This window comes from Budorcas taxicolor, chromosome 10, assembly GCF_023091745.1.
Source record: "Budorcas taxicolor isolate Tak-1 chromosome 10, Takin1.1, whole genome shotgun sequence".
NCBI classification, from domain to species: Eukaryota; Metazoa; Chordata; class Mammalia; order Artiodactyla; family Bovidae; genus Budorcas; species Budorcas taxicolor.
In genome coordinates, this window is record NC_068919.1 from 85,953,705 (window position 1) to 85,981,511 (window position 27,807).

The following is a 27,807-nucleotide window of genomic DNA, read 5'->3' on the forward strand; positions in this document are numbered from 1 at the left end:
CTATGAAAACTCTATGACTAAATACCACCATCCCCCACCCCTGCCTTGGTCTGTGAATCATTCACTCATTCAGCATCACTGAGAGCCTGTGCCCACCACTCAGCCAGGTGCCATGGGGTCCGGATGTGAGTGAGACCCGAGCCCCGCCTACCAGGAGCCTGATAAGCAGCAGACTGCGGCAATGATAACTTACCTGTGGTCCAAGTTCAACAGGGTTTCAGAGGGGAGTCCCTAACTCTGGAAGGCTGTAGAGGGGGTGACCTCAGTCCACAGCAGAACAAAACAGACTGTGATGGAGAGAGGTGACCCTGATGGAGGTCACCCCTCTGTGCCAAATACTGTGCTTAATCTCGTTCTTCTCACTTTCTCTAATCCTGACAGCACCCCTGTGACTAGCAGAATGTAATAGCGACTTTATAGAAGAAGCAGTTGAAGCTCAGAGAGGCTAAGTGGCTTGCCACACAGCGAGTAAATGACATCTGAATGATATTAAAGCATGTCTCGCTTATGCAATTTCCCACCATGTATGTGTTCAGTAGTTTGAGAAAAGTTTTTTAAAAGGTCAGCTTATTTCCCCAAATATCGTTTCTCTTTTCATTTTTGCATGCTATCTTCCATGCATACTCTTTACACCGTGAATAGACATGTATGTCTCTCCAGGGCACAGGCCCTGAGGTGACGATGCCCTCGGCATATTTGGAGACAAGAAAGGAGGCTGGATCATGGGGAGAAGATGGAAGGTGAAGTCGGAAAGGCAGCCAGGGCTAGGGCACGGAGAGCTTTGCAGACCATGGCAGGGACTGGGCTTTATCCCTAACAGCTCTCATCATTGTCTTCCAGTCCCTGTTGTTTCTAACATCCACAATTCAACCCATGGGGTGTGGCTTTATTTCCCAGCATTGAAGTTGCTTTCAGTGGGGTACGTGTGTGTGTCCATGTGTCGTGTGTGCTTTTGAAGTGACTATTACGTGTCACCGTCACATTTCAAGCTTGTGGCTCTGGCTTCTTGTGAACTTTCTTTTTCTTTTTCTTGGCCACACCATGCAGCTTGCAGGATCTGAGTTCCCCAGCCAAGGATCAAACCCAGGCCTGGCAGTGAGCCCACCGAGGCCTAAGCACTGGACTGCCAGGGGACTTTCCTGGTCAGCTTCCTTAGTCTGAAGCAGTAGGAACTGAGGTGACGGGTTTGGTGTGTGATCACCTGTGTGACTAGACTGGTGTGGCCAGCCCGTGACTTGTGGTGGAGAGAGGAGGTGTTCAAGCCAGCAGGCCTCTGTGTGCAGAGAAGCAGTCAGGAAAAGGAAGGCTTGTCTGGAGGCCTCCGGCCCTGCAGGAATAGTGGGCAGCGGGGAGGCAGATGTCTCCAAAGGACAGGTCAGCACGCATGGCCCTTCACCTTCTCTTCAAGATGCAAAGTTGGAGCTTTTACATTTTTTCCAGTTTTTTAAAAACCTTTTTACTGGAATAGTTTTGCCTTTGCAGAAAACTTGCAAAGATAGTGCAGACTGTTCCCGTGTACCCCTATCCAGTACTCCCACTCACGGACTTCTGACGTTTCTACGGTGCGTTTGTCACAACGCCGAAAATGGCATTGGGACATTACTATTAACTAAACGCTGAACTTGGTTCAGGCTTCATCCGCTTCTCACTGCCGTCCTTCTTCTCTTCCAGGACTCAGCCCACCTCGCCGCCCTGCATCCCGTAGTCACATCTCCTTAATCTCCTCTGGTCTGTGACAGCTTCTCAGACTTTTCTTAGTTTTCATGACCTTGACCGCTTTGAAGCTTGCTGGCCGGGTATTTTGCTTTCGTATTTTTTAAACTTTCTTTTGCCGTTGGGAATCATGTTGTTGAGAGGTGGAGAAATGGCAGAGGTCAAGCTCAGAATGCAGGAGTTGGAAGGGCCTGGGTTCAAATCCTGACTGTGCCCCCCACCCACAAAAAACCCTTCCATTTCTCGGTCTATCTCCCCTGACAGTGGGTGAGCCTGCCTCCCTCGGGAAGTGGGGACCTGGTGATGGCTCCCTGGATGGATGCTAAAGTGCTCAGAAATTCAGGTTTCCTTTTGGGGGGACACCTGGTGGGACCAGTGGCCCTGAAAACCTGTTCACTCCTCTCCAGGAGCCAGGGTTGTGAAATGCCAGAGTGAAGAGGATGACGGGGAGGGTGTGACAACTTTTCAGGAAGCAGACACTTTGCAAAGATTTGAAAATAAGGTCATAATTTGGTCCCCACAGTAACTCCATGAGGCAGTGAGATGGGTTAGACTTGGGAGAGTCCCTTGGGCTGCAAGGAGATCCAACCAGTCCATCCTAGAGGAAATCAGTCCTGAGTGTTCATTGCAAGGACTGATGTTGAAACTGAAACTCCAATACTTTAGCCACCTGATGTGAAGAACTGATTCATTTGAAAAAACCCTGATCCTAAGAAAGATTGAGGGCAGGTGGAGAAGGGGACGACAGAGGATGAGATGATTGGATGGCATCACCAACTCAAAGGACATGAACTTGAGTAAACTCCGGGAGTTGGTGATGGACAGGGAGGCCTGGCGTGCTGCAGTCCATGGGGTCGCAAAGAGTCGGACAAGACTGAGCCATTGAACTGAACTGAACTGAAGAGATGAAGAAGCTGAGGCTCAGAGACCATCAAGAATCTGCCAAAGATCATGGAGGAAGGAAGGGGCAGAGCTGAGACTTGAACCGAGAGAGCCTGGATTTGGTGTTCCTCCCAGCTCAGCCTGGCCCAAGCTGGCCAGTGGGCAGGGCAGGCGGCCCTGGAGTGGATGTGGGTGCAGAAGTCGTGCTCCCCTGATCCTGGGCTGGAGGGGGTCTGTCGTGTGGAGCAGGTGGGCTGCCATTTGGCTGGGACAGGTGGACACGACAGGGCAAGAGAGTGGAGACTTATGGATTCCCAGTCTCTCCAAGTCGTCTTGATCTCAGGCCTTGTAGAACAGGTAGTGTTTCCTTTTGTAATGTGGGTTTTCTCTTTTTCTTTGGGCGATTTCATTTTTAACCCTTGAATTACCTGTGAAAGCAGGATGAGCAGAAAGCTCATGACTGGGGCCTGCTTCCCAGGGACACCTTGGGACCAGTGCTCTTTCTGGTGTCTTGTGTCTTCTGGCCCCTCCAGCAGATGGCTAGGCTGTCTCCATTTTCCAGAAAGGGAAGTGAAGTGACTGAGACCAGAGAGGACAAGGGAGTGTCTCAAGAACACACAGCCTTGGAGCCGGGGCAGAAGCCTCATCACTCACTGGGCTCTTTCTACTGAGCATAATAAGAACCTTAGAAGACCCTTGCTGCCGTTTATTTCTTTAAAACCTTGAAATGTAAACTACAAAATGCTCTACCTTTGAAAAGGGGAGCTATGTGTGTGTATATATACCTTTGAAAAGGGGAGCTCTGTGTGTGTGTGTGTGTGTGTGTTGTGTGTGTGTGTGTGTATATACTATGATGACAAAGAACAAAGCAATTTTGGCATTTAGGTCAAACAGCTGAAGTGTCAGTCGCTCAGTTGTGTCCGACTCTTTGCGGCCCCATGGACTATAGTCCATCAGGCTCCTCTGTTCATAGGATTCTCCAAGCAAGAATACTGGAGTGGGTACTCATGCCTTTCTCCAGGGGATCTTTGCAACCCAGGGTCTCTTGTATTGCAGGCAGGTTCTTTACCATCTGAACAATCACGGAAGATAACATCTACCCTCAATTCCACCACGACACATAGAGGGTGAAGGGGTGGGCTGTCCTTTCCAAAGGAGCCTCTGAGGCCTGTGACTGCCTTTCCCTTGATATTTGGGTTCCCATTCCATCCACCTTTCACTTTCTACGTTCAGGGCTACCACCTTGTAGCTCTGCCCAGAAACGACAAGGCCCTGGCAATTCTGGTTCTGTGTGACGTCTCTTCTGCGCGTCCCCCATTACTGAGTTGTGCCCAGTTTTCAGATCTCTGAGCATCCTAGCATGTCACTGAGCAGGCTGAGTGTTCACCTGCCACCTCATCCTCTTAGCCCTGGCATCTGGCCTTGAGACACGGGTCCCCATACCTGGGTGGTCCAGAGAAGTGTTTTTGCGGAGGCCTGCTGTCTTAGTCTGTCTACTCAGGATGCTGTAACAAAATGCCATAGATTGGGTGGCTTAGGAACAACAAAAATTTATTTCTTGCAAGTCCAAGATCAAGGTGCTGGTAATTCAGTGTCTGGTGAGGGGCCACTTACTGGTTCATAGAGAGCAGTCTTTTCACTGTGTCCTCACATGATATGAGGGGAGGGAGCTCTCTGTGGTCTCCTTTATAAGGGTACCGATCCAGTTTATGAGGGCTCCACCCTTATGGCCCAGTCACCTTCCATAGCCCCCCAGTACCATCACATTGGGGGTTAGGTCTCCACATACGTATTTTCGGGGAGGACGTACACACTGTGTCTGGCACCTGCTCTCTTCTTTCTGGCTGTCAGTAACTTCTGCCGCTCCTCCCAGCTGGGACTCACTAGGAGAAAGAGTTTCTCTTCTGCCCCCTTTAAAGACCTGTCTGGCCAAGAAAAGGAAGAAGTAGCTGTTTGGGGTCATCACATTTCTTTAGAAATGGTCCTTGATCTTCTGGAGGAGGTGGGCTGGGCAGAGTGACTGAATCCCCCAAAGTGGGTGTCCGGATGGATGAGCATTCAAGACCAACCCTACAATGTACCATAGCAGCTGTGTGGCCTGGGAGGCTTACCACCTGTGCTCCCATAGATCTTCCCACCTGTAAAACAGGACTAGAAATCCAGAGTTATTGGGAGGATTAAATAAGTTTGTATGTGCAAAGTACTTTGTGTGTAGTAAGTGCCTGCTAAACAAGAAAGTTCAGTCCGGTTCAGTTCAGTCACTCAGTCGTGTCTGATTCTTTGTGACCCCAGGGACTGTAGCATGCCAGGCTTCCCCGTCCATCACCAACTTCTGGAGCTTGCTCAAACTCATGTCCGTTGAGTCAATGATGCCATCCAACCATCTCATCCTCTGTCGTCCCCTTCTCCTCCTGCCGTCAATCTTTCCTAGCATAAGGGTCAATTCCCAGTGAGTCAATTCTTCGCATTAGGTGACCAAAGTATTGGAGTTTCAGCTTCAACATCAGTCCTTCCAAGGAACACTCATGTCCTTTAGGATGGACTGGTTGGCTCTCCTTGCAGTCCAAGGGACTCTCAAGGGTCTTCGCCAACACCACAGTTCAAAAGCATCAATTCTTCGGCACTCAGCTTTCTTTATAGTCCAACTCTCACATCCATACATGACTACTGGAAAAACCATAGCTTTGACTAGATGGACTTTTATCGGCAAAGTAATGTCTTTGCTTTTTAATATGCCATCTTGGTTGGTCACAAACACGAAACAAGAAAGGAAAAACAAGAAAAGAAATTTTTAAAATATATTTATTTATTTTGACTGTGCTGAGTCATTGTTGCTATGCACAGGTTTTCTCTAATTGTAGCGAATGGGGGCTACTGTCTAGTGGTGGGTGTTGCTTGGACTTCTGGATGCTGGGGCTTCTCTTGTTGCAGAGCACAGATTCTAAAGGACAGGCAGGCTTCAGCAGTTGCGGCACACAGGCTTGGTTGCCCTGCTGTGGGATCTTCCTGAACCAAGGCGGAGTCTTAACCACTGGACCACCAGGGAATCCCGAGAAAGGAAATTTAGTATAATTATTGCATTAAATAACACAGCAGCATGCTTTTTTTTTTTTTTTTTATCTCTAAAGGGCTTCCATGTCTGTTTTCTTACAGTCTTTACATCCAGCCAGGAAAATAGGGTGGTTTTTCTTGGGTCCAGTTTACCAGTGTGGCACCTGAGATGCAGGGAGTGTAGTGGCTTGTTCAAGGCCACTCAGCAAAGCAGTGGGATTGCTGAGGCCTGACCCTGTGGCCCCAGGGGTGTCCCAGTCTGGCACACGTGCTGCCCCAAGGGCCTTTCCTGCAGGCGTGACAGCAGCCTCTGCCCCTCCAGTGCTCCATCACGAAGGACAAGGACATTTCCTCTCATCCTCCTGCCTCCCCTTCCAGGAGCAGCTGTCCTCCCCACCCGACTCTGACTTCCCAGGGAAAGTGAAAGTGTTAGTCGCTCAGTCCAGCTGTTTGCAACCCCATGGACTGTAGTTGCCAGGATCCTCTGTCCATGGAATTCTCCAGGCAAGAATATTGGAGTGGGTTGCCATTTCCTTCTCTAGGGGATCTTCCCCACTAGCAGTCTCCTGCACTGCAGGCAGATTCTTTACTGCCTGAGCCACCAGGAAACTGAACTTCCTAGGGAGAAAGGCCCTAATCCTGTCTGGTATTGGCAGGGGGTGGCTCCACCTCTCAAGCCAGTGGCAGGGCTGGTGTCATTGCCACCAGCATCTTGGTAGGATGAAGGCTGCATTAGTGAGCAGTCATTGAAATGCAAAATAACATTTTGATCGAGCCAGCAGGCTGTTTATTTATCAGATCAATAGTCAAAATGCTCCATCTGGAGGAGTCCTCCTGATAAGTGACAGCATTTCCAAGGGCAAGCCTGGTGAATCCAGCCCCTCCTCACTCCCAAAGGCTCAGATTAAGGGAGGGCCATGGAGAAGGAAATGGCTAACCCACTCCAGTATTCTTGCCTGGAGAATCCCATGGACGGAGGAGCCTGGTGGGCTGCAGTCCACGGGGTGGCAAAGGGTCGGACATCACTGAGCGACTTCCCTTTTACTTTCAGGAGCCTGGGAGTGAGTCACTTCTGCTTGGGCCTTTCTTCTTACATGCAGTTTTTAGAAGAGACTGCTGAGACCCAAACTATCAGACTGTCCCTGCCGTGGCTGGAAGGACTTGCAGCCAAGTTCTGGGGATTCATAGCAACAGCGCACGTGTATTGAGCACTTAATATGTGCAGGCGCTGCTGTTGCAGGAAGGGGGACCTCTTCCAGGGCCTGAGGATGGGTCTTGTCGGACGCTCGGAAGTGAATTGTTCAAGGAGATACATGTGCTGACGAAGCAAGAGACCTCACTGGGAAGGCACACCGGAGAGCAGGAGGGTGAGGGAGCCCAGGGAGACCACTCTGCCGTGCAGCTTGCAGTCTCAGGCTTTATGGTGATGGGATTCGTTTCCAGGTTATCTCTAGCCACTCGTTCTGCTTCAGGGTCCTTCCTTGTGCACATATGGATTCCAGCAACGAAGATTCCAGGAGGGTATATGGACTGGCATTTCCTGTCTAATTTTGACCTTTCCCAAGTTCTTCCGGTTGGTGGTGGCCTGTTAGTTCTGTGTTCCTTACCGGGATCTCCTGTCGTAAAATGACTCATGCAAATGGTTACTATGGTGCCTGGCCAGGGTGGGTAGTTTCAGTCAGTGTTTCCTCTGACACTCTATTTGTGTTTCCCATTTATTGAGTCATTTAATCCTCAGAACAGTTCTCAGAGGTAAGTATTAATATCTTTATAGTACCCGTTTAGCAGAAGAAGAAACTGAGGCATGGAGAAGGTTCAGTTCAGTTCAGCTCAGTCACTCAGTCGTGTCTGACTCTTTGTAACCCCATGAATTGCAGCACGCCAGGCCTCCCTGTCCATCACCAACTCCCGGAGCTTGCTCAAACTCATGTCCATTGAGTCGGTGATGCCATCCAGCCATCTCATCCTCTGTCATCCCCTTCTCCTCCTGCCCCCAATCCCTCCCAGCATCAGAGTCTTTTCCAATGAGTCAACTCTTGGCATGAGGTGGCCAAAGTACTGGAGTTTCAGCTTTAGCATCATTCTTTCCAAAGAAATCTCAGGGCTGATCTCCTTCAGAATGGACTGGTTGGATCTCCTTGCAGTCCAAGGGACTCTCAAGAGTCTTCTCCAACACCACAGTTCAAAAGCATCAATTCTTTGGCGCTCAGCTTTCTTCACAGTCCAACTCTCACATCCATACATGACCACTGGAAAAACCATAGCCTTTACTAGACGGACCTTTGTTGGCAAAGTAATGTCTCTGCTTTTGAATATCCTATCTAGGTTGGTCATAACGTTCCTTCCAAGGAGTAAGCATCTTTTAATTTCATGGCTGCAGTCACCATCTGCAGTGATTTTGGAGCCCAAAAAAACAAAGTCTGACACTGTTTCCACTGTTTCCCCATCTATTTCCCATGAAGTGATGGGACCAGATGCCATGATCTTCGTTTTCTGAATGTTGAGCTTTAAACCAACTTTTTCACTCTCCTCTTTCACTTTCATCAAGAGGCTTTTTAGTTCCTCTTCACTTTCTGCCATAAGAGTGGTGTCACCTGCATATCTGAGGTTATTGATATTTCTCCCAGCAATCTTGATTCCAGCTTGTGCTTCATCCAGCCCAGCGTTTCTCATGATGTACTCTGCATAGAAGTTAAATAAGCAGGGTGACAATATACAGCCTTGACGTACTCCTTTTCCTATTTGGAACCAGTCTGTTGTTCCATGTCCAGTTCTAACTGTGGCTTCCTGGCCTGCATACAGATTTCTCAAGAGGCAGGTCAGGTGGTCTGGTATTCCCATCTCTTTCAGAATTTTCCACAGTTTCTTGTGATCCACACAGTCAAAGGCTTTGGCATAGTCAATCAAGCAGAAATAGATGTTTTTCTGGAACTCTCATCCTTTTTCCATGATCCAGCAGATGTTGGCAATTTGATCTCTGGTTCCTCTGCCTTTTCTAAAACCAGTTTGAACATCAGGAAGTTCACAGTTCATGTATTGGTGAAGCCTAGCTTGGAGAATTTTGAGCATTACTTTACTAGCGTGTGAGATGAGTGCAATTGTGTGGTAGTTTGAGCATTCTTTGGCATTGCCTTTCTTTGGAATTGGAATGAAAACTGACCTTTTCCAGTCCTGTGGCCACTGCTGAGTTTTCCAAATTTGCTGGCATATTGAGTGCAGCACTTTCACAGCATCATCTTTCAGGATTTGAAAGAGCTCAACTGGAATGCCATCACCTCCACTAGCTTTGTTCGTAGTGATACTTTCTAAGGCCCACTTGACTTCACATTCCAGGATGTCTGGCTCTAGGTGAGTGATCATACCATCATGATTATCTTGGTTGTCAAGATCTTTTTTGTACAGTTCTTCTGTGTATTCTTGCCACCTCTTCTTAATATCTTCTGCTTCTTTAAACCAACTTTTTCACTCTCCTCTTTCACTTTAGGTCCATACCATTTCTGTCCTTTATCGAGCCCATCTTTGCATGAAATGTTCCCTTAGTATCTCTAATTTTCTTGAAGAGATCTCTAGTCTGTCCCATTCTGTTGTTTTCCTCCATTTCTTTGCATTGATCGCCAAGGAAGGCTTGCTTATCTCTTCTTGCTATTCTTTGGAACACTGCATTCAGATGCTTATATCTTTCCTTTTCTCCTTTGCTTTTCACTTCTTTTCTTTTCACAGCTATTTGTAAGGCCTCCTCAGACAGCTATTTTGCTTTTTTTGCATTTCTTTTCCATGGGGATGGTCTTGATCCCTGTCTCCTGTACGATGTCACGAACCTCAGTCCATAGTTCATCAGGCACTCTATCAGATCTAGGCCCTTAAATCTATTTCTCACTTCCACTGTATAATCATAAGGGATTTGATTTAGGTCATATCTGAATGATCTAGCGGTTTTCCCTACTTTCTTCAATTTAAGTCTGAATTTGGCAATAAGGAGTTCATGATCTAAGCCACAGTTAGCTCCTGGTCTTGTTTCTGTTGACTGTATAGAGCTTCTCCATCTTTGGCTGCAAAGAATATAATCAATCTGATTTCGGTGTTGACCATCTGGTGATGTCCATGTGTAGAGTCTTCTCTTGTGTTGTTGGAAGAGGGTGTTTGCTATGACCAGTGCATTTTCTTAGCAAAACTCTATTAGTCTTTGCCCTGCTTCATTCCGTATTCCAAGGCCAAATTTGCCTGTTACTCCAGGTGTTTCTTGACTTCTTACTTTTGCATTCCAGTCCCCTATAATGAAAAGGACATCTATTTTGGGTGTTAGTTCTAAAAGGTCTTGTAGGTCTTCATAGAACCGTTTAACTTCAGCTTCTTCAGCGTTACTGGTTGGGGCATAGACTGCACAGAGAATGAGTGACAAAGCCAGGATTCAAACCCAGGTGATCTGGGCCCAGAACCCTTGTTCCTGCGTCTGCTTCTGTCCCCTCTAGAGGGCAAGGAGCAGTCATGGCTTTTCTTCACTTATACAGAGTCAGGGTCCTGGCTCCGAGGGTGAGGCAGCCTTTTTCCAACCCTACATCCCACAGGTTTTTATTGATTACATTGCTTCTTGTGTTAAAATATCTTCTTTAATGTTTCAAAACTAGATTTCTTGATCAGTGGATCTGACAGGCTAGCTTCTCGAAGTTGCTTCCAAACATATTACATGGTTTGGGGCACTTAAGTAAATAAATAAAAGTAAGAAAAATGCATACATCATTCGCAAAGTCTTTTCCACCAGGACTAGCAGAATTTGGTGGGAACTGAGGGCAAGTGTTAGGTCCTTCCAGTGGGACGGTTGGCTGGATCTCTGCTCCTGAGGTGCTGGCTGGCTCCCTTTCCCTGACTCTGGCTCTGTCTTGTGGCTCAGGCGTGTTCCTGTCACAGCCAGAGGGGCAGACCTTAGGTAAGCCTCAGATCCCACCCAACTCTCACCGTCTCCTTCACTTAACAAATATTTTCTGAACATCTGTTGTACCGGGAAGCATCCTTGACTGTGGAGAACAGCAGAGAAAGCAAACACAGTCCCTGCTTTCATGTACAGGGTGGGGTGTGGTGCGAGGGCGCAGGAGGCCAGTGTGGCTGGCCTGAAGTCACCCCAGGGAGGAGTGGGCAGCTGCAGAAAGACCCCTGCCTTCCTGCGGGTGTGATAGGGATGCCTTGGCTGTGTCAAGCCAAAGAATGTTGTGACTTTCTCCCCTTCGCCTTGTAACTAACTCACTCCAGCACTTTCTGGCCATGTGTTCCCTGCCAAGATATTTAGCCCCTCTGGGCTTCTGTTTCCTCATCTGCAAAATGGGGGAATAACAGGTTGTTGATAGGAATCTCGTGCATGTAGTTTTGTGACCAGCACAGAATGAGCCCTCCTGTGGTCACCATTACAGAGCTCAGGAGTGGTTCCCAGTTGGCAGCAATGCCAGGTTCTCAGCTGTCCTTCGAGTTAAGACATCTCTTTGTCATCTGCCCAGGCTGCCCTTCGGCATGAAGGCTGGAAAATTGAGTCAGGGAGAGAAGTGGATGCTGGGAGCCCCAAGCTTCCTGTGTCATCCCTGTGGTGGATAAGGCCACATGCAAAGGGCCGCTGCTGTGACCAGGTGGCAGATGGAAGTGTGGTCTCTCTCACTGGGTCTGCACACTGCCCTGCAGGAGTGCACGTAGGAAGCAGGCAGTGAGGCGCAGGAACAGCACAAGCAGAAGAGCCTCAGGCGTGTGACCGCACAAGGAGCAGAGTAGAAGTCAGCAGTGTGAGCCAAGATCCTTAAATGCCGACTCCACTTAGGGCCGCCTCCACAGAAGGAGAGCATCGAGGATGAAGGAGGTGTCAGAACCGTTCTACACTGATCAGAACTCACCTGAAGGCTGTGCTCTTTTTTTTTTTTAAGATTTTTCTTTTTATTTTTTTGATGTGGACCAAATTTAACGTCTTTATTAAATTTGTTACAATATTGCTTCTGTTTTTTTTTTTTTTTTTTTTTTTTTTGGCCACAAGGCATGTGTGTTCTTAGTTCCCCAACCAGGGATCAAACCCGCAGCACCCTGCATTGAAAGACAAAGTCTTTTTTTAAAGTTCATTAATTTTTAGCTGTGCTGAGTCTTCATTGCTACATGAAGGCTTCCTCTAGTTGCCGAGAGCGGGGGCTACTCTTCATTGCAGTGCTCGGGCTCAGTAGCTGTGGTGCTCGAGTTTAGTTGCTCTGCGGCATGTGGAATATTCCCCGACGGGGATCAAACCCGTGTCCGCTGCATTGGCAGACTGTTATCCACTTGACTGCCACGGAAGTCCCTGTTCTCTGTTCTGATGTTCCTTTTTATGAAGAGTAAACAGAGCAGATGGCTTATTCGCAAAGGAGGGCAAAATGTGAGCAGGAGTGATTCTAGGTCCAGGAGATGTGTTCTGGTGAGGACAGGACTCAGCAGGGAGCAGGAAGCCGCCTTTAGCCGTCTGCAGGCCTGTCGGGTGGAAGGGGGTTAGACTTGTTCTGTAGGTCCCGAGGGAGGGAGTTGTACAAACTATAACTGAAAGCTCCAGAGAGAAGAAGTATTTTGGCTCTTGACAAAGAACTTGCAAAATAATCTAAGTTATCTAAAGATGGAAGCAGTTGCCACCTAAACTACTGACCTCCTTATCACTGGGGGCTTCAGCCAAGGCAGGTGGCCCCGGGACAGACCAGGGGCGCTTTGATTTCCTGCCTGGTCCAAGTGCTGCCGACTGGGAGAGGGCCCTGTCCGCGGGCCTCTCCACGTCTTTCTGCTGTTCCTCCAACTCAGAGCTCTCCCGCTGTGCTTCTCACCCTGTCTTTGCTCCAGCTTTGCTTAAAATGTCACCTCCTCAGAGAAGCCTTTTCTGACTACTGTGTCCGGATACTGTTCTATTCTGCCATCCGTGCCCTGGCCCTTCTCATTCTTCATAGTTCAGTTCAGTCACTCAGTCGTGTCCAACTCTTTGTGACCCCATGGACTACAGCACTCCAGGCCTCCCTGTCCATCACCAACTCCCGGAGCTTGCTCAAACTCATGTCCATTGAGTCGGTGATGCCATCCAGCCTTCTCATCCTCTGTCGTCCCCTTCTCATCCTATGTCGTCCCCTTCTCCTGCCTTCTTCATAGTGCTCATCACTATGCTGTTTGACTGGTTGTGTTTGATAGAGTGGGTAACACTGGTTATTGTCATATATTCAGTACAACCCCTGTTTCAGCGGCTTAGCCTGACAGGTGATACTGTGCCCACCTAACATTTTGGGGAAGCTGCTTGGCAGACAGCCTTTCGTGAAGTTTTTCATGGGCTCAGGGTCCTTCCAACTTGTGGCTCTGCTGTGCCCCTGGGCATTGGAGTCCCCTCCTGGAGCCTCTGCCTGGACCCTGTGTGGCCTGCAGACGGGGAAGGACAGAGAGAGAGAGAGAGGAGGCGGGGCAGGGAGTGGCCAGGGGAGATTTTTATGAGCCAGATGGGGGAGTGGCTTACATCTCTTTGCCCACATGCCCTTGGCCAGGACCCAGTCTATGGGCACAGCTGACTGCAAGGGAGACTGGGAAGTGTGGTCTTCCTGTGTCTAAGCAGAACGTGAAGCTGGTTTTGGTGAACTCATGGCCATTTCAGCTATACTTATTATCATATTTCATTGAATCTATGACATCATCAGTTCAGTTCAGTTCAGTTAAGTCGCTCAGTCATGTCCGACTCTTTGCAACCCCATGAATCGCAGCACGCCAGGCCTCCCTGTCCATCACCAACTCCCGGAGTTCACCCAAACTCATGTCCATTGAGTCGGTGATGCCATCCAGCCATCTCATTCTCTGTCATCCCCTTCTCCTCCTGCCCCCAATCCCTTCCAGCATCAGAGTCTTTTCCAATGAGTCAACTCTTCGCATGAGGTGGCCAAAGTACTGGAGTTTCAGCTTTAGCATCATTCCTTCCAAAGAACACCCAGGACTGATCTCCTTTAGAATGGACTGGTTGGATCTCCTTACAATCCAAGGGACTCTCAAGACACAGACACCATTATTTTTATAACCACTAATTAAATGAAACTATGGCATGCCATCGATTCAAGATGCATTCTGATTGCCAAGATGTTAAAATGTGAAGAAAAAAAAAAAAAAGGGAAACTAGACCAAAAAAAAAAAGTGAATATATGGGTATAGCTTAAAGTCAATGAAATGCAGTGTTGCCACTCCTTGAGGACAGAAACCTGTCCACCTTGGACACCAATCCATCCTTGAGGCTAGAACGGTATCTGGCACACCATGGATACTCAAGGAATAGTTGAAATGAATGAAGGAAGGAGGGGGTGAGTGCATGAATGGATGAGATGGTGGGGAGTGGTTAGCTGTCACAGCCGCCCGTCTGAGCTGCCACAGCCAGGAATCATGCCTCATCGTTCCCCTGAGCGTAGGTACTGCCATGCTGCCTGGTAGCTGCCAGCTGAGGCTCCTGGGGCTCTGCCCCTGGCCAGTACCCTTCTCCACTGCCAGCTTCCATATTCGTCTTTCTTGCTGCACCACGGTGTGAAGTATGACCTCGCTCACACTTGGAAATGTCCATCTTACGGCCTTTGTCCCTGGAGAGGCAGCCGTGACAGCAAGGTCTCAAGGGAGAGACACTGCCCAGCATGGGTCACAAGCACAGCTCTGGGTCACTCTGCTGGGCCAGCAGGTAGAGAGCCTTACACGTGTGGCGATTCCTATGGCATCTCGGTGTGCGCGTGGGAATGAGAGCGGGAGAATGCTGGAGCTGGTTGGCAGCTCCCAGAAGAGAGGCTGGTTAGTTCCAATAGTTGGTTCTAGTAGCGCCTGAATAAGGAACCCCTTTGTCCGAAAAGGAACTTTCTCAGTGGAGGTTGCAGCATGCAGAGAAGCACACAAATGCAGGATTAAATGGTGGAGGGATGGATGCACGATGGATGAATGACGGGAAGGGGAGGGGGGCAAGACAGGCTTGCTTGCTGTGCGACAGAACTTATTAGACACTGAATGGAAACTGTCTCCTCATTACCAAAAAGAGTGCTGGTAGCAACTGCTAGCGGTACTTACTGAGCACTTTCCCAGGTATAGCTCTAAGCTCTTTTCTGTATTAATTCACTAATCCTCAAGACTACCCTATGAGATACATAGGATCATTATCACCATCCCATTTTACAGATGAATAAACTGAGGCTCAGAGAGATTAAATTACGTGTGAGAGACAGAACTGGAATTCAAACTCAGGCAATCCAGCGCCAACCACTAAGCTCTATGGCCCAACACCATGGCGCCTCTAGGATTAAATGTCATCTGAAAACTGCCGAATCTGTTCAGTGACAGTAGGTGGAATATTTATGCCATATATCACTGCGTATTAAGGGGTGAAAATAAAAACAGACTCAAGAAGAGTTTAGATTCCTAGATGTCAGATCTCCAATAGCAATTGAAAGGAAAATTGCTCGAGGTGTATTTGGGGGCATCTTTTGAAATTATGAGCTGTCCTTCCTCCAGACACATCTGTTTGTGGTGTCAGAGGCCAGAGTTTAGCCAGATGGGCTAAAGTGAGAGCCATCAGGTACTTTGGGCCCCTGCATGAAGGCACTCCCCGGAGAGGACCGGGGTGAGGGCTGAAGTTTTGAATTGGTCTGCCCAGAGGGGGCCCCTCTGTCTAATCTGCACACAGCCACAAGAAGAGCCAGTGGCTGTCCACTGTGGGCTGGAGCTCTGCCAGGGGACCCGGCCCTCCCGGTGTCCCAGGGTAGCCCCTCAGTGCCCGGCAGTCTCCTCCTGCTTTGGCAAAGCCTCTCTCTTCTCATGATGATGGATGCAGCCTGGGACATCATGGATAAAAATCCCGATTGAAGGGCACTAATTACCCATCATTATTTTCCGTGCCGTAATTTGTGTGGAACGAGATTTCAATCAGTTGTCTGGGATCAGCCTGGTTTTGACTAATCTTTCTAACGACAAGATGCTTAATTACAGATTTTTGCCTGAGCTGCAGCATACAGGGGGAGGCAGGCTCTTACTGAAGCCAGTTTGCAATTGGGTCATTTTGTAGTCTTAAGTCACTCTTAAGGGAAGAGAGAGAAAAAGCATGAGGAAAGCATTCCTAAGGAGACCAGACAAAAATCAAACCAGCACAGGACCTGCAGTAGTGGACGTGGTGATGGAGGGTAACAGGTGGGCAGAGTCACCCTGTTCCCCTGCACAGGTCACCTCCCTGCTGTGTCTCCAGGCATCCCCCAGCCAGCCTGGCTCTCCAGTAAGTGTCTTTGAATGAGCCACAACTTCTGGGGTCTTCAGCTCCTCCTCTGAAGGTCACTAGGTCAGGCAGGAGAATCTCTGAGTATTTATGATGCTCTGATTCCCACTGTGCTGGTGTCTGTCCAGGAAAATGGGTCCAGCATTGAAAGATACGCCTGGCAAGATTTCATGAGAGATAAAAACACTATGTATTGAAATGGGTGTTTCAGGCTACTGCAGGAGAAGGTCAGTTTGAATTAAAGAAATATATAAGTGTAAGGGAAAAAAGCATATATATATATATGAAGAATGGACTCAGATGCATGAAATTGGATTAATTATAAGCCTTGGTTCATGACACTTCCTTCCTCCTCACCCTCCACCCCTCCCTTTCTTCCTCCTTCCCTCCTTTTTCCCCTTCCTCTCATGTGATAAGTCCTCAGGAATCCATGTCCCAGCAGGAATGCTGGGGACCTTGTCAATTACTCACATTTAGCCACGTGGTCCTCCTCATCTTATCCCTCCAATAAAGGCTCATTCTGCATTCTCTAACCTTATTTGTGAAGAAGTTTAGCTCTGTTACTTTCAAGTGCCTGGGGGGCTGATACATAACAAATAAAGCCTTGCTGGAGGATCTGAGGGTCTGCTTTAATGAACAGCTCAGTGGCTTCTGGTTAGCAAATTAATTATGGGAATGTACATAAGAGTCTCTCAAGTGTTCAGAAGCTGTTTTTTCTTCTGTAGAGTGGATTCCCGTTTCAGGCTTATTTATCCTCTTAATTTTCCTAACCCACTACTTTTCTCTCCTGGTAAATGGCAAGTTCCTTGTGGAATTATCCTCAGTTCTAGAAATGGGGACTTGGTTGAGGGAAGAGCTTTGCTGGGTCTAACCCCAGGCTGCAGCCAGCTGCTGGATTTTCTGGGAGGGGTTTCCGGGAGAATCATAAGACAGACACTGTCCACTGAGAGCTTGCTGGGCCCCAGCATGTTCGTTTTGCCTACATTATTGTTGTTCAGTCGGTCAGTCATGTCTGGCTGTTTGTGACGCCATGGACTGCAGCAGGCCCGGCCTCCCTGTCCTGCACTATCTCCCAGAGTTTGCTCAAACTCATGTCCACTGAGTTGGTGATGCCATCCAACCATCTCATCTTCTATCGCCCCCTCCTCCTCCTGCCCTCAATCTAGCCCCTGCTCACAGAAAAGCCCTATGATGGAGGTGCTGTGATAGAGCCATTTTACAGATGAGGAACCTCGAGGCCCAGAGAGATTGACCTATTTACTCAAAGTCAACAGCTACTATGACTGGCTCACATCAGAGCAATGGCTTGTAACCATTAAGTGACTTGGAGGCTTGTTTCTGCTCTTGCAGGGCAGCCTGGCACAGAGCCAAAAGCTGATTCTGAGGGTAGCCCCTCTATGCGTGACCCCAATTCTGGCGTGTGGTGACTGGACTTTACTCCGCAGAGGACAGAGAGCCAGGCCCTAGGCCCATCAGGCTGGCCAATGCCTCTTCCCTCCAGGAGACTTCTTTCCCCCCGAAGCTTCTTTTCTTCAGCCTGCCCACCAGCAAGTGGCCTTGAAGGGGGTAGACCCCTGGGATTCCAGCTTAAAAAACTGACGATCACTTTCTTGTTGATTCCTTGGAGTTTCTCTTCCTTTAGGGTTAGGGTTAGGTTCATGACAGAAGAGCTGAATGGTTTGGGTTTCCATCAGAACTTCCAAGATGCTGTTGGTGTCTGTATTAGGAAAACCTCCAACCCACTTCACTGTCCAGCAAAGTGATTATCTGGCAGAGGCAGAGTAAGCTCAGGCATCCCAGGAGCTTACCCCTCTGGGGTAAGGGCCCCACACTGGATGCGAATAGGGGCAGGCCTGGGTCGGCGCTGGGGGGCCATGTTAATCAGACGGTGGTGACATTGAGGCCAGGGCAGCTCTAGCTGTGCTCCTGATTCGAGCTGAATTAGAGGGAAGAGAATGCCTCCGGGAACTTAGACCACTGACTATTGCTATTTCAAAGACCGCTCAGATGGGGCATTGGGCCCCTCCCGTAAAGTCAATAGTCATCGACCAGTTGGGAACTGGGCCCCAGCCAACCACAGATGGTGGACTCCACGTGACCCTCTCCTCCCCAGGGCACACGTGTCGACACCTCTGCCTCATCCCGATGCTACGCTCTTCCTGCATCCCGTCCTGGCCACTCGCCCTGTGGCCACATCCTCCTGAGCCTTGGCATCCTGGCTCCAATCTCTGAGATCTTCCCTGACCCAGCCTCCCATCCTTCCAGCTGTCCGAGTTCTTCCTCCTTCTGTACTTTAGCCTCCACCCACTGGGAACCCCACCCACCCATCCTCTGGCCTTCCATCTTCTCCCAGTTCTGGGCTCTCTGAGATTATTCCATCCGCAAACGACACCCCCAGCTTCCGGGCCCCTTGCCTTCCCCCTTCCCTCCAATAGCCAAGTCAGTGGTTCTCAGCTGGGGGCAGTTTGTCCCCCAGGGACCATCTGGCCGTGCCTAGAGGTTTGGGTTGTCGTCTCTGCGGGTGGGGGTGCTACTGGCTTCTAGCGGGCAGAGGCAAGGATGCTGCTGACCGACCTGTGGTGCACAGCCTGGCCCACAGTGAGGAATGACCAGCCCCAAATGTCACTAGTGCCTGGGTTGAGAAACACAGGTCGAAGCTTCCCTGTGTTGCTGCCTTGCAGGCTGAGTTAAGGGGCCTGGTGAGCCTCTACGCCCCTGATTTCTGTTCTCTCCTCCTCCCGCAGTTGCTGTTGCAAACTTCCTTCCTTTTGCTAGATCTCCGGACCTCACCTCCCATTCCATGGAGTGTGGAGAGGCTGCCTGGGGGATGAGAGAGACCACCTCCAAACTTCCCCTCTGCCAACCTTCCTTCCCCCTTGTACTGCCTCAGCTCAGTTCTCTTCAGGGACATCCAGATTCCTTGCGGACTTCCACCGGGTCCCCTGACCGCTTGTGTTATTCCTGTAGGTTTCAAACTTAACTTCTCTGAGAATCACAGCTGCGGTGCTAAAAACAAACCAACACACAGGACCAAAAATGCAGAATTCTGGGCCCCACCTACAGGGATGAATGTTCAAAATATGACTGGGCTTCCCAGGTGGCTTAGTGGTTAAAAAAAAAAAAAACCTGCCTGCCAATTCAGGAGACATAGATTCAATCACTGGGTCAGGAAGATGCCCAGGAGAAGGAAATGGTAACCCACCCCAGTATTCTTCGCTGGGAAATCCCCTGGTCAGAGGAGCCTGGAGGGCTACAGTTCATGGCGTCATTGACTAAGCAACAACATGGGGTCAGTCCAGGAAGCTACCTGTTCAACCAGCACCTTGGCTGACTCTGATGAAGGCTGGACCAGAATTTGAGAAAAGCTGATACTCATCTTCGGTCATCTCAACCTCTCCATCTTGATTTGCTCTTTACCATTAGCATGTAACACAGAGTCACCATAGAATTCATTGTCTCCTCTGGGGAGACATGGGGAGTGGTGGATAATTATATTGGGTCAGTAGGTGGGATCAGGGTTGCTTCAGGCAAACTGGAAAGTAATTTTTAAATTTCTTAAGTTCCTTACATTCTTGACACACACCCCTCCCCCTCATCAAAGAAGCAGATAAATTACCGCCAATAACAACAAAAACATTCCTTCTTTGCCTCCACCACCCCTGAGTTCAAGTGGACGGTGCTGTGCAAAGGTGTGCAAGGAAGCCCCTACCCCTACCCTCTCCTCTGCCCGGGCTTCCAGAAAAACTGTCTGCTTCCAGGGCCTCTTGCAGCTCTGGCTGAATGGCTCCCGCCCCCCAGCCCCACCCCCGCCCCATGCCAGGACACGGCTCTGGGGACGTCACCAGCCACATCCTGACTGCTCACTGAAGGGGACACGTGCACTCCTGACTTCCCCTGCGGGGCGCGTGACCTGCCGCCACCCGCTTCTTGATGACTGTCTCCACTGCACAACTCACTCTCTCTTCTCAGCTCCTCTGGCCGCTACTCCTTGGCCCTTTTCTTTCCCTTTCTCGTTACATTTTGCTTTTGAATTAAACAGTGATGTCCAGAGGCTAAGGATGGGTGGGGGGAGGGGCAGGTTTCCTGGAGGGAAAAAGAATGCAAATACAAATGAGTGTGTGAATGAATGAAACCAGACCAGAGGGGCAGGGTGGGTGAGCCCCTGTTAGTGGAGTGTGCCCAGCCCACCCCCTGCCTTGCTGGCGCCCTGCACACACGTGCTTGTTTAGTGTCTGTCCTTCTGGTGAGAGGATGAGCTTCTTGACATCATGAGCTGTGCTGGGCATGTCCTCCTATCTGGTCAGCCCTTGGCACCCTGGTGCCCGGAGTACGTGTTGAAGCTCCTTGGCGTAGACATTCTAGTGGGGCCAAAATAAGGGTCACCAAAACGAGAAGCCTGCAGGAATGAAATCAGCAGATTCGCAGCTGGAGCCCAGGCTCTAAATTAGCAGCTGGGTTTCTGTACCAACTCTGAGGTGGGGGGCAAGTTTGCTTCCTTCTCAGTCCTAGAGTCACTCGGCCAGGGCCTGGAGGCGGTGGCCTGGACAGGGTGCGTCCTGGCTGTGCAGCCCACTAAAGAGTGCTTTGTGCTTGTGCCTCTTGAAGCCTTCAAGGAGAGGGCTAGGAGGGAAAACCAAGGCTTAGGGCGTGAAACCACTGCCTGGCCTGGGTGTCCGTCAGGGCTGACTGAGCCATGAGGGTGGGTTGGAAAATTGTTCACTGGACGTAGCTGTAGGGCTCTCCAACTGCTTCCCTTGGGCACGAGCTTCTTGTACACCCGAGGGACAGATCTGAAGTGGGTGGTATATAAAACGTGCTCACTAAATAGCAGTTGCGATAATTACTGTTGACTCCCAAGTGTGTCTTCCAAAATCTCTGGGGCACTCACAAGCCTGAGGGAGGAGGGCTTGGGTCTGGAAGCTGACTTGTCCTGCCGTGTTTGTCACAGCAGGCCTGGGATGTTTCTGGGAACTGCAGAACCCTAACGCTTGCCGCTTGGAAAAAAAGCTGTGACAAACCTAGACAGCATGTTAAAAAGCAGAGACATCACTTTGCCAACAAAGGTCCCTATAGTTAAAGCTGTGGTTTTTCCAGTAGTCATGTACCGATGTGAGAGTTGGACTGTAAAGCTGAGCGCCGAAGAATTGATGCTTTTGAACTGTGGTGCTGGAGAAGACTCTTGAGAGTCCCTTGGACTGCAAGGAGATCCAAGTAGTCCATCCTAAAGGAGATCAGTCCTGAATATTCATTGGAAGGACTGATGCTGAAGCTCCATCAGTTTCAAAGTACTGAAACTCCAGTACTTTGGCCACCTGATGCAAAGAACTGACTCACTGGGAAAGACCCTGATGCTGGGAAAGATTGAGGGCAAGAGGAGAAGGGGGTGACAGAGGATGAGATGGTTGGATGGCATCACCAACTCAATGGACATGCGTTTGAACCAACTCTGGGAGATAGCGAAGCACAGTATAGCCTGGTGTGCTGCAGTCCATGGGGTCACAAAGTCAGACAAGACTTAGCCTCTGAACAACAAAGTAGCAGTGGGAGGGGATTGTAAATGTAAGAGCACCTAGTCCACCCTCCCTGCAGGCCCAGTGCAAGGGCATAGTAGGGGGTGAACCCACAGGCGCCTCTGTGCCTGCTCAGGCTGATGGTGTTTCCTGAGGACACGCCAGGGGCCTGCTGATGGATGGACGGGAGGCAGATGACCGGGGACATGCCAGGGCACCAGTCAGAGGTGTAAGGGAGCTAGCAGAAGAGGCGTCTCAGAAGACTCAGGAGTATTCAGTTTGAAACCAGAGAGACCCGAGAGCCTCTATCTTCAAACACTACATTCCAGTAGATAATAAATTTCTTGACAGTAGGAGCCTTTTAGGGATCTTTTATCCTTCTTATCAGAGAAAGCTCCCAGCTTCTGATTAGAACTGTCTGCCGGGCAATGCCTCCGGACACGTTCAAGTGTAGACGGATGGAACAGCCCCCTGGGAGGGGCAGTGACTATGAGATCATTGGTGGGGCCCCTCCCCATCGTAACTGCCTTGGGTGGTGTGGGTAAGTGGCGCCAGGGTTGTGTTGTGAGGGTGGGCTTTGTGGTTGTGATAGGAGAGCCCTTTCCCCACTTGGGGATCCATGCTTTCTTCAATGAGCTGCTCAGAAAACAAGGGGCTACCTTTGAGCATCACTGGAGGTAGGACTCCAGCACTGGGACCCTCCCTCCCAGCCGGGCCCGTCTTTCCATGAACGGGGTGGTACTCCCACCCTCTCCAGCCCCCTTCATTCTCCAGGACCTTTCCTTCTTAACTTCCACCTGCTTCTCAGGCATCCGCCGTGGCCTCCTCTGTACCTCCACCAGGTGAGGCCAGGACATGCACAGATGGGCAGCTAGACCCTGACCCAGCCTCCTGACTCTAGGGCTGGCCTGGCCCAGAGCTCTTGAGTGTGGGCTGTGGCTGGGCTTCCCTGAGTACACTTCCCTGCCCTTCACTCTTCTTGTTCACATGGGAGAGAAGCCCCTCCCCTGGTCCTGGTACTTGGCCTGCCTTCTCACCCACCCATCGCGGTTCTGGGAGGGGGGATTTTCCTTATGGGAAATGTTTTATGACCCTTTATGGTGATCCTGCCTTGCTGTTCTTGCTCCCTTGACTCTGCAGTGAGGCAGGGGCGCTTGGAGGTAGAAACTTAAGGTTAAGAATCAGCGGGGTGATGCTCAGAGTTGGGGTTGGAGGGCTCCCTCATGTTGCATGATGGAGGCATGGTCTCTTCTGGGGCGATAGAGGGGAATGAGAGAGGGGGCCTGGGGGCCACCCTCCAGATGTGCCCCGGCCAGAGGGGATCCCCAGAGGGCAGCCAATTTGGCTGATGCCTTGGCCACAGGCCCTGTGTCTTGCCTTGGTCAGGAGGCTTGGCACCTCTGGTCCCGGTCTCGGTGATGGTGGCCTTCAGGGGAAGCTCCAAGGCTGGGTTAACCTGCTGCCCCAGCGTGGGGGTGGGGATGGGGAGGGAGTCTGGTGAGGTGGGTCACTGGGTCGTGGTTCTGAGGGTGTCTGGTCCGAGGGCTGTCGCCTTCGGACTTCAAGTCTATTACTCTTGCGTGGGAAGGTTGGCCAGATATTTTGGCCGAAGGTTACCACTTTGTCACCCTTTAGGCCAGCAGTTTGCAGAGGGGTGGGGTGCCTCATCTGAAGTTTATTGATCAAACAGGAGTTTTCATTTTGAGGACTCAGAAGGTTCTGGGGGGTAATGCCAGAAACTCTGGCCTGTGCCGTTCTTCCTTTTTGCCCCCAGCGAAACTGACTTCTCCCCCACCCCCGCCAGCATTTATCTCACCAATACCTAGCATAAAGCCCCTCCCAGCCACCCCACCCACCCGGTGCCCGAGCCCAGAGCTAATTCCTGGGGACGTCACACCACCGCACCCTCTCCGAGCTGACTCCTGCTCTCTGTGTCCCCAGGCTGCTGAACAGGATGTCCGCAGACGACCGGCACCTGAGCTCCAGCTGCGGCTCCTTCATCAAGACCGAGCCGTCCAGCCCGTCCTCGGGGATCGATGCCCTCAGCCACCACAGCCCCAGCGGCTCGTCGGACGCCAGCGGAGGCTTCGGTCTAGCCCTGGGCGCCCACGCCAACGGTCTGGACTCGCCGCCCATGTTCGCGGGCGCCGGGCTGGGAGGCACCCCGTGCCGCAAGGGCTACGAGGACTGTGCGGGCGGCCTCATGGAGGACTCGGCCATCAAGTGCGAGTACATGCTCAACGCCATCCCCAAGCGCCTGTGCCTCGTGTGCGGGGACATCGCGTCCGGCTACCACTACGGCGTGGCCTCCTGCGAGGCCTGCAAGGCTTTCTTCAAGAGGACCATCCAAGGTACGGGCCGCCGGGCGGCCGGGGAGGGGTGGGGGTGTGGCCCAGCAGGGAGCCAGTGATCCCCCAGAGCCAGCTGCCGCTGCAGGCTGCCTCTGGATGCCAGGTTCCGGAGGCTCTCCTTTCCGTCCCCCGGGGCTGCTCATCCTGGGATTCTGGACGTGGGCTCTAACTCGCGGGCTGTTGTTGAAATGGCATTCCCCCCTGCTTAGGGGACCCCGGAAGATCTGCACAAATGCCTAGGTGTGCCTAGGATGGGAAACATTGTCAAATGTGTGACCCTAAAGAGCTGATTTTAGAGGGGAAACTGTTAGCAGCCCTATTTGCCCTGCAATTCCAGACCTCTTGAACTGTACTGGGTCTCTCGTTTTGTTCCCTGATGGCTCAGACGGTAAAGCGTCTGCCTACAGTGCGGGAGACCCGGGTTCAATCCCTGGGTTTGGAAGATCATCTGGAAAAGGAAATGACAACCTACTCCATTATTCTGGCCTGGAAAATCCCATAGATGGAGGAGCCTGGCAGGCTACAGTCCATGGGGTTGCAAAGAGTCGGACTCGACTGAGCAACTTCACTTTCACTAATTGCACAAGTGGACTGTGACTACTCACTTTATCTTTAAAGAGTCAAGGAAGAGCAAGGGGAATCTCCCCCCCACCACACCCTGAACACTCATCCTGTCCCATCCCCGAGTGGCTCGACTTTGTGGACTTTTCACAAAGCGTGTGCGTGTCGGCTGAGTCATGTTCCGAAGGCCATGGGGTGGCTGCCTCTCTCAATGGGTGGGAAAGAGCCCTCCAGTGCTGAGAAGTGAGTCCTAGGTAAATAGGGGATAATGATGGCTGCGCATAGTAACCAAGACTCATACTACAGTAGGTCACAGGTAGAGCCCTTGCTTTGTGCATCCCATTGACTGTCTGTGAGCTCCTACTAAGTGCCAGCCTGACGCTAGGATAGACCAAAAGCCCTGCTCGTGGAGGTCCCTGAGATGAGAGATGCTGTCCCCTGGGGGCAGAGACTGCAAACCAGACTAGAGAAAACTCAGGGTGCTTTCCTGTCCCTGCCCTGCCTGGTGGTCCGGGGGTATTCTCCCTTGCCCCCCTCCCCTATTTCTCTTTTAGAAGAGGCAAGCTGAGCTTCCATGGATGATTCTTGGCTTGTTCAGTCAACAAGTATTTGCTTAACTTTCTTGTGAGAAGTTATTATTAAACTAATTAAGGGTCCTCGGATGTGTCCAGTTTTGCGTGTTAGTTGAAACGGTGTGTTGACCTGTCCAGCTGCTGGGTGGGCTTCTGGGTCGCACAGCTCCATCGCCTACCTTACTGCTCAGTGCCCTTGGGGGCTGCCTCAGTTTCTCTGCTTTAGTTTGTTCCCACGAAAGGTGAGATGGTGTCATGGCTACCTCACATAGAGCTGTTCAAAAGAGGCTTAATTATATACTATATATATATATAAAATGCATTGTATGTACTGTGTGTATATATATATATATATAGCACTCATGTTTTGGCCTGGCACTTAGTAAGCACTAAATAAATGTCTGCAATTATTATTTTCACTTTTGTAGTATCCCTTAAGATTTACTTAAGGGATACTGTTAGTATTACTGTCTATTACTTAGACAAGACATAATCCATTTTATCTTACAAAGCAGGTTTTTGTAATCATTAATTTAAAGAGTACAATTATTATTTTGACTTAGCAGGATTTAAGCCATTTTAGCTATAGATAAATTTATTTATTAAATGGATTCTTTAAAAATATAAGCATGGCAAATATGCAAATAGTACAAAGGAATGAAACAGTAAAAAAGTAAGTTTTCCTAGAACCCCAGGGCCCCAGTTCCCTGTACCGTTCCCAGAAGGAGCATGGTACCAACTTTTCTCAGCAAATACTGACGGAACCCTTTTCTGTCTGGCACTGCGCTAGCCTTCAGCACTGTGAATGGATGTATGCTGGGTCCCTGCTAGCTCCACATCGCCCAGTCTGGGAAGAGGCCCTGGAATTTCTAGATGTGAAAAGCACTGTATGCAGTTCTAAGTCTCAGCCAGGCTTGAAAACCCCAAGTTCAATATGCAATCAATATCACTGGATATTGGACGGATAAACATGAGATGTTTAAAACAGTTTAAGCCACTGAAAGAGCAGTGTTTTTCTTCTAAAATTGGGAAGTAATCTTGGTAAGATTGCCACTATTTTAGACTCCTGAAGGTCAGTTTTTGAAAAATTGCCTTTTAAGAGACAACTATATTTTCTTCTCTCCTTATTCTTGAATGTGCTAGAGAATTCTGGATCAAATTTTCTGAAAGCAGAGGCTGCTGTCAACTCAAGAATCCTACTACACCCTCGACAGCAACCTGGGTGTTGAGAACATTCTCAGCAAGGGCCCACAGGAAGGATTTGTAAATAGTCTTCATTATTTGCTCCCACGAATAGGATAACGATCTTTTCCTAGAAGCCCAAAGACAAACAGAGCATTTAGTGCCACCGGAACTGGCCTGCTCTTGTCCCTTTCCTTAGTCACAAGAAGAGTTATTCATTTACAACCAGAAAGACATATCTGTCTGGAACAGGGACTGTCCATCTAAAGCTGATGGATTGCTCTGGCTATTTTATCAATTCTTTGATATTGTTCTAACAAAGATTTTGATTTTGTTGTTTCTGAGCATAACAGTTGTAGGAAATTTGGAGATGTGGGGAAAATGTAAAGAGGAAACAAATCACCTACAACTGGACAACCCCAGAGATGAGCTTAAAACCAAGAGAACATTGAGTCCCTGCCCTGAGTTAGGGGCCTCCCTGGATAAAGAGTCTGCCTGCAATGTGGGAGATCCGGGTTCGATCCCTGGGTTGGGAAGATCCCCTGGAGAAGGAAATGGCAACACACTCCAGTATTCTTGCCTGGAGAATCCCCAGGGACAGAGGAGCCTGGTGGGCTACAGCCCACAGGGTTACAAAGAGCTGGACACAACTGAGCGACTTCACTTTTCTTTACTTTCCTGAGTAAGGTGCTTCAGGGAGAGACACAAAGTACCTGCCCTCAAGATGCCGGAATCAAAGGCTTAGAGCAGGCAAGGCTACAGGCATTGCCTTAGGCTTCCAGCCCAGGGCATAGTCTCCTAAGCACCTCCCCAGTTAAGGAAGATATTCAGGCCATTTTGAAAAAGGCCTTTAGTCACATGCAATAATAATCCATTTGCAAAGTAAATGCCAGGACAGCTCTGAAAATCATGCTAGCTCACAGCCTCCCTTCCCTCTTTAGATTCCTTCCATCTGCTCCATTCAGTGGTTACGCTAATAGAAGAAATTTATGGGAACCAAGGAGTCACAAGAGACTTAGGGAGAAAGCCCTCAGAATCCCATTCCCTGTCTACAGATATTTATTGTGCACTCACTGCTTACTGGGCTCATAGTACTCAGCACTGTGCTGGGGGCTGCCTCTGTGGGGATGGGGGAAGGGGATGGGAGAGGTGGGGGAAGGGGATGGGAGATGTGGGCAAAGTACAGTTTGCAGGCAGCTTCCTGCTTTTGCAAATCAAGTTGTCTTAGCACAGGGCCACACCTATTTGTTTACATATAGTCTCTGTGTTGGTGCTTTGGTGGTGTAGTAGTCAGACCTTCAGGCCACAAAGCCTAAAGGGTTTACATTTTTCTGGCTTTTTTCGGGGAAAAAGACTTACAACCCCCTGCACTTTGGCATTAGGTCCCTCATAGGTCTTCTGCTCAGAGTGAGCTTGACGGTGAGGCAGAATGCTGGCTGGACAGATCAATTTTTCCTTGAGTGTGCTGGCATCCCCAGGCTTATCCATCAAGTCCCTGAATTTGGACAATGTGAGTCTGCCTGTGAGAGATGGAGCCCCCTTCTGTGGCTAGCCCACACAGGTTTCTGGGCTGTGGTACTGACCCACAGTAGTGAAAACCTTTGTCATGAGTACTGCAGTGGTGAGGGGGCCCTTTTGAGGGACCACCTAGGGGTCCATGCTAAGCTGTACCCCCAAACCCTGACCCTCTCAGGAAGGACCCTGCTTTCTGTTCCGCTGATTGCCCCCCCTGTGTGCTCCTG

General features: G+C 50.0%; 1 protein-coding gene across 1 annotated transcript in view; it reads left to right on the forward strand.

Moving 5' to 3' along the window:
- Positions 1 to 27,807, forward strand: part of ESRRB (estrogen related receptor beta) — a 186,631-nt gene that overhangs the window by 107,556 nt on the left and 51,268 nt on the right. Inside the window, exon 2 of the mRNA XM_052646699.1 lies at positions 23,341 to 23,750. Coding sequence (XP_052502659.1) covers positions 23,341 to 23,750 — 410 coding nt within the window. The remainder of the gene's footprint in view (positions 1 to 23,340; positions 23,751 to 27,807) is intronic.